General features: G+C 51.7%; 1 protein-coding gene across 1 annotated transcript; it reads right to left on the bottom strand.

Annotated features, from left to right (window-relative positions):
• Nucleotides 1–200: 200 nt before the first annotated feature.
• LOC146186734 (uncharacterized) lies at nt 201–1,366 on the bottom strand. The gene has a single exon (XM_084607377.1). The coding sequence runs from the start codon at nt 1,146–1,148 to the stop codon at nt 576–578; it is 573 nt and encodes a 190-aa protein (XP_084463503.1). The 5' UTR covers nt 1,149–1,366; the 3' UTR covers nt 201–575.
• Between the last annotated feature and the right edge of the window lie 4,356 nt (nt 1,367–5,722).

Raw genomic sequence — 5,722 nt, 5'->3', positions numbered from 1 at the left:
CACACGACGGCCAGAGAAGCAACTAAAGTTAAGCTAAAATTTACGGTTTCAGTTTCGGTTCGAGCACAAATGCGACCGCCTAAACCTTACAAATGCGCACCAGGACGCAGCCAATCTGTGCTTAGAGTAAGCGATCCGCGTTAGGCACAAATGTTCAGCAGGACCATGCAGGGAGGAAGTCTCCTTTCCAAGTGTTTAGACAAGTGACCATATGCATATGTACATCTTTTTATTGCCCTTCGAAGCAAAAAATAAAAAAAAAATTTCGACCACAAAACATCAGAGCAGCTAGATTTGCACAAGTCTGTTGTTTATTCTTTTAATGGTAAAGTGCAACGCCAAGATAACAAAGGAGCAACAGAAACAAGCCTCCTTGCTTGTTTGAAGACCAAAGTTCTCGAAAGCCATCATCTGGAATGGTGTACTTTCACTTCGCTTGCAGCTGCAGCGATATCCAAATGTTTGAAGGCCTTCTTGGCGCACTTGTCACACTGACGGAGAAGAAAAAGACATGATGAGGTTGGGACGGAAGTCATCTTGGCCAGCTTGACTGCTCTCGTGACTGAGCCGCCGCGTCACTCTTCGTTCTCTTCAGTCTTCTTTGGTTCGATCTCGTACTCCTTCAGCAGATCGGCGAACATGGCACGCTGCTTGTCTCGGGTGGCTTCAAAAACGTTCTCGTACCTTGCCTTGGCTAGAACCACCACATTCCTCAGGTCATCTGGGGACATGATCTTCTCGAGCTTCTCGTGCAGGCGCTCCAGAAGCCGCGAGACCTGCACCTTCCGCAAGCGGTTGTAGTCAAGGTCAGCCAGCATAAGCCTATAGCTGCACTCGTCCAAGATGCGAACCACGTGACGGGTATTCTTGATGTCGCGGCAGTCGACACGGTAGACCCGCGGCACGACCCGCATGGCGCGGCAGCGCATCAGGAACGCCGCGTTGTTGGCGTACGAGGCAAGGTCGAACATGGAGCGGAAGTAGCGGTTCACCAGCTCCATGGGACGGCGGCCATAGGTCTTTCGCAGATGCCGCTTCAGCGACGATGGGCTTTGCTTGTTGGCCGACGTATCGCTCATCTTGTCGTCCTTGCCAAGAGCGCTGGTCTCCATGGTGTCGCCGGCCGCCTTGTTCGACTCTTCGGGCATCGTAGCTGGTCACGCTCAGCTCGCTGCAAGGGGCGGGTCCCGAGTTCCGAACGGCTGTAGGTCACGCCGCACGAGCTGCTGCTGCTGGTGCTCTGCACGTCGTTCCACGCGCTCTGCCCGGCCTGCCACGTTCGCCACGCGGGGCGCTGCCGCTTGCACTGCGATTGTTTGGCAAGGCGGCAAGGCCGATAACGACGACGCTTAATCTCATATGGCCGATTTCTCTTGAAAAAAAAAAAATCATTGCGCATCAGCGTGGTGCCAAATCTGCGATTTGGTGAACTCTACGCATGCGTGTCAGACGTGTGGGGCAGTTATGTATACAAGTGATAACTTGCCTATCAGGCAGGGACAGCAGTCTTATCCGCATTTTTGCTCCAGTCTGTTGGAAATAAAAGTCTGTTACATCCTTGTTCTTATCCAATCATTCCGGTTAAATACCTTATTTTTGCTATTTGCTCGGGCGGGCCTCAAGCATCCTAGTGCTCCCCTTTAACATAGCGTACTCCCTCCCACTTTTTTAACCTGAACGCATGAGCGTCGACCGCCGAGTCGATAAGCGCCGTACAACGGAACACAGCGGCGAAATGAGCGAGAATACGCGCGTGCGCGCAGTGAACGCTCCGGTACAGCCGCTGTCCTCTGCCAGGCTGTTACGGGAACCGGATCCAACCCCATCTGCTTTTTTTTTGCGCTATCGCATTTCCTTCTGCTTTCTGCATGCCGCTGAGAAAAGATTAGAAAAGGTCACGTGGTACCGCCTGCTTTCCTGTATGAGGAAGGTGGGAATTGATAAGCGATCGAAGTAATCCCATAGCAAAAAGAAACAACATGCTGATACGCATGTAGTATAATCAGCTGGCGTATATCGCATTCCACTCAGCGCTAGCGCTACCACCTGACCGCTTATTTATAACTTGATGGAAGCGTTCGGAAAAGAAAAAAGATGATGGCGATAACGGTGCTCAAAAGAAGCAGGGGTGAAGTCCTGTTCCCAGAACAGCCTGGCAGAGGACAGCTGCACCGGAGCGCTCATTGCGCGCACGCGCGTATTCTCGCTCATTTCGCCTTTGTGGTGCGTCATACGGCGCTTATCGACTCGATGGTCGACGCTCGCGCGTTCAGGTTAAAAAAGTGGGAGGGTGTACATACCTTTTATTTTTATCTACCATATCCTTCCTTCCTGTCGCTTGCCTCTTTGATTTCCTTACCTTCTTCCTTACTATTCATTTACTTCCGCCACCCCAGTTCAGGTGCTTCTGATGATTAGATAGTAGACACCGGGGCTGGCAAACATCTTTCACTTCCGTCTTGTTTTTAACAAAACCACTTACTATACTGTTACTACTATCGGTCGTATTTGGTCGCACTTCCCGCGGAACTCTTTAAGTAAGCATGTCTGAAAGGCTTGTTTTCCAACAAAAAGGTCGCGTTCCAGACGCCACTCTCGTATTATTCGAAGAAACGAACAGAGGGAAGGTTTCCTTTCTAAGTAAGCTCAGGAATGTCTCCAATCGACTTCAAGGTGACTCAGTGAGATGGGGCGGAAGAGTACACTGTTTTAAATACCACCTATATGAAATGAGAGAGATAGAGAATAAACTTTATTTACATAAAGAAATTACGCGGATGGTTCACCCAGGTCCGGGTATGACCCTCCAGGCCTGACCGATCAGATGGCTCAGAAGGGGGAGATGAGAATGAAATGAGGATGAATGGTGTGGGAATTGTCCAGCGCGCCCTGTTCCTCCAACGTGACTGGGTACGGCCCATTCATCATGTTCCCTCCATGCGACACGTTCGCGATTAGAAATTGTGAATGCGCCCTAAATAGGTGCAGTGCGATTTTCGCACAGTGGTTTTACAAGAAGAGGGCAGGACCTTTTTCAAGTAACGCCACTGCGCCTGCGCGAAGCCTCCTCGGCCGCCATTTTCCGGGACTGCAGACGGGAAGAGTTCTCTGCACTTGTTCTTCCGTGAAACGGTGTCCCTTGCTTCATCGACTTGATGAACTGCTGCAAAATAATTGCTGGCATCATCTAGGCCCCCGGGAATGCACGCATTGTATTGTACCCACCTCCCTTATATTTCGTCTCAGCACTGCGAAAAGGTGGGGAGCCCTTATTATTCAGGATCTTGGAATAATAGGTAATTGTGCTCCTAAGTGCTTTTCGCTCCTGCGCGCTAAAATAGATATTGTGCTCCTACATGTCACCACTGCCATAGGAGCGGCTATGCCACTGCCTATTCAGGGGGCGAGAGACGCGTAGGAGCGTAATTATACATATTGTAATGCGCGTGATCCTGAGTAGACAAGGTTGTCCCTGCCTTTCGCAGTGCTACAAACAGCGTCTGAGTCGAAGTCCCGTTTGCTCTTCGCAGGGTAGTGCGCACGAGACACGAACGCTCCCGTATGCTTCCAGGCGCCCCACCCCGGCAGCTTGTGCATTGTGTCGCGCGTGCGATATGTCCGCGACAGGACGATACGTGCGCGCGGTCATGTATAGACGACCTTGTGATATATATTGTAGATTGCAAATAACTGCAGTGACCGCTCGAGCGCAGCCATTTGTGAACAGCGCTCGGACACTTGCGCGTGAGCGACGCGAACTCATTCACTTTTTTGTATTTGTAAATAATGTACAAAGCTCCCCCTGTTCTTTCTTGCTATCGCTCTCCTCTGTAATTCTCCTCGCTACCCTGTCCTTATCTACCCTTTCATTCCCGCCGAAAGCAGATCGGTTGCTTCAGAGTTTAGATAGCAGTTGCCGCGGCTATAGTACCACGGCCGACAACTCTTTTTCTTCCTTTCTGATGATTCGATAAACCCCTGCTACAGGGGCTAGAATGATTCTATTCTATTCTAGCCACTGTACCCCTGCCACCACCAAGAAGTATAAGCTCGTCTCAAGCGTGAGGACACGGCCAGGTTGGGGAAGGGGGGGGGGGGGGGGGCTGTCAATATGTGTCCACAAATGACTCGCGCGTCTCTGCACAGGCTAGGCAAAACCAGCCCTGCTGCTTGGATTGCGGGGACCAGTTCCGTCAATCGTACTTTGCCTGACGGCCGCAAGAGGGGTGCGCTACAGGAGGAGGAGGATAAACTTTATTTTCGTCAACAGTAAGTAGTAAAATGTTGTGGGGTTACAGCCCCATCAAGTGGCCATGAGCTCATAGGGCTCTTGTCACGGCTCAGGTCTGTGTGCCCGAGTAGTTGAGCAACGCGGACGCCCACTGGCCTTGATTCGAGAGCTGTAAATCTGCGGGGGAGGGGGGGGGGGGGAGGGGGGTCTCGAGGGCAAGCCCAGAGTATGTGTGAGAGAGTGGCGTTTTGGCCACATAGCATACAGGATGAGGAGTAGAGACAAGGATATATGCGAGCATATATCGCAGGGTTAGGGAAAGTGTTCGTTTGGAGTTGCCTCCACGCAACTTCTTGGGGTTTCGTGAGGGAATTATGCGCTACCTAAGCGGTAGTGCATGGTGATGTCATGAAACGTGACCATACGATCTCTCGCCGTCCGCAGATCGGGTGACGCCACAGCTCGGTCGGCGAATCCTTGGGCGTAATAGCGTGCCGCCTCGTTCCCTGGTAAGGTATGCTAAGGTATGCTCGTTCCCTGGATGGGGTGAGTGCACTGGAACCCAGATCAATTGGATCTGGCGGAGATGGAAATTGGTGGAATGGAGGAGGGATATGACGACGGGGGAGACCCGGCCTTTGGCGAAGTTACGAATTACAGATTTGGAATCACTGAAGATGGCTCGGCAGAGGTGGAGGCCATCGCCAAGGCCGCCTCCTCGGCCTCTTCAGATGATCTGACAGGGATGGATCACTCAATAAACGGCCGTCCACAGTGGTTTACTACCGCGAGCGAAAACGCATCGCGGTAGGAGTATTCGGCTGCGTCGACATAGACTGCTGTCCGATCTGTCGAATATTTTTTGTGCAGGGACTTTTCCCTGTCCTTACGGCGAGCGATATGATATACTGGGTGCATGTTTTTAGGGAGAGATGTAACGATGAGGCTACTGTGGAAGCGAGGTGGAAGCTGGGCCTTGTCAGCGACAGTCGCTTCGAAGCCTATTCCCACCTTGTCGAGTATGTGACGTCCCGTGGGGGTGTGGGTGAGGCGCTCGTACTGAGCGATGAGATGAGCTTCTACGAGCTGCGCTACTGGAGAAAGCTTAGAAAAAGCAGGCATCAGTTTTTCCGCGCCCCTTTCCCTGGTATGCAGCGCGGGCGGCAGACGCGCCCCTAGGGGAGAACAGCGATAGGAGAGGAGGAGAGGCCGGTGGCGACTCGCGGCGGAGATCGCAGCAAGTGAATGGCCCTAAATAGGGTCTAAAACTAGGATCCACCACATTTTATCGCTTGAGGCTGGTACATACGGGATCCAGACCATGGTCGCATTATACTGATGTACCACAATAAGACACAGTCGAGCTCCCCTATAATGGGCTCATTTACAACAAACTCGCTCATTGCGAAAAAGGGCGGTGCTTGTACTTTCAAAATATACATTGTGACAATCCCATTGTGTCTCAGATACAACGAACAATAGCAGCCGTGC

This window comes from Amblyomma maculatum, chromosome 6, assembly GCF_055883805.1.
Source record: "Amblyomma maculatum isolate TAMU_Amacu chromosome 6, ASM5588380v1, whole genome shotgun sequence".
Classification (NCBI taxonomy): domain Eukaryota; kingdom Metazoa; phylum Arthropoda; class Arachnida; order Ixodida; family Ixodidae; genus Amblyomma; species Amblyomma maculatum.
This window is presented reverse-complemented; position numbering and strand designations above follow the sequence as displayed.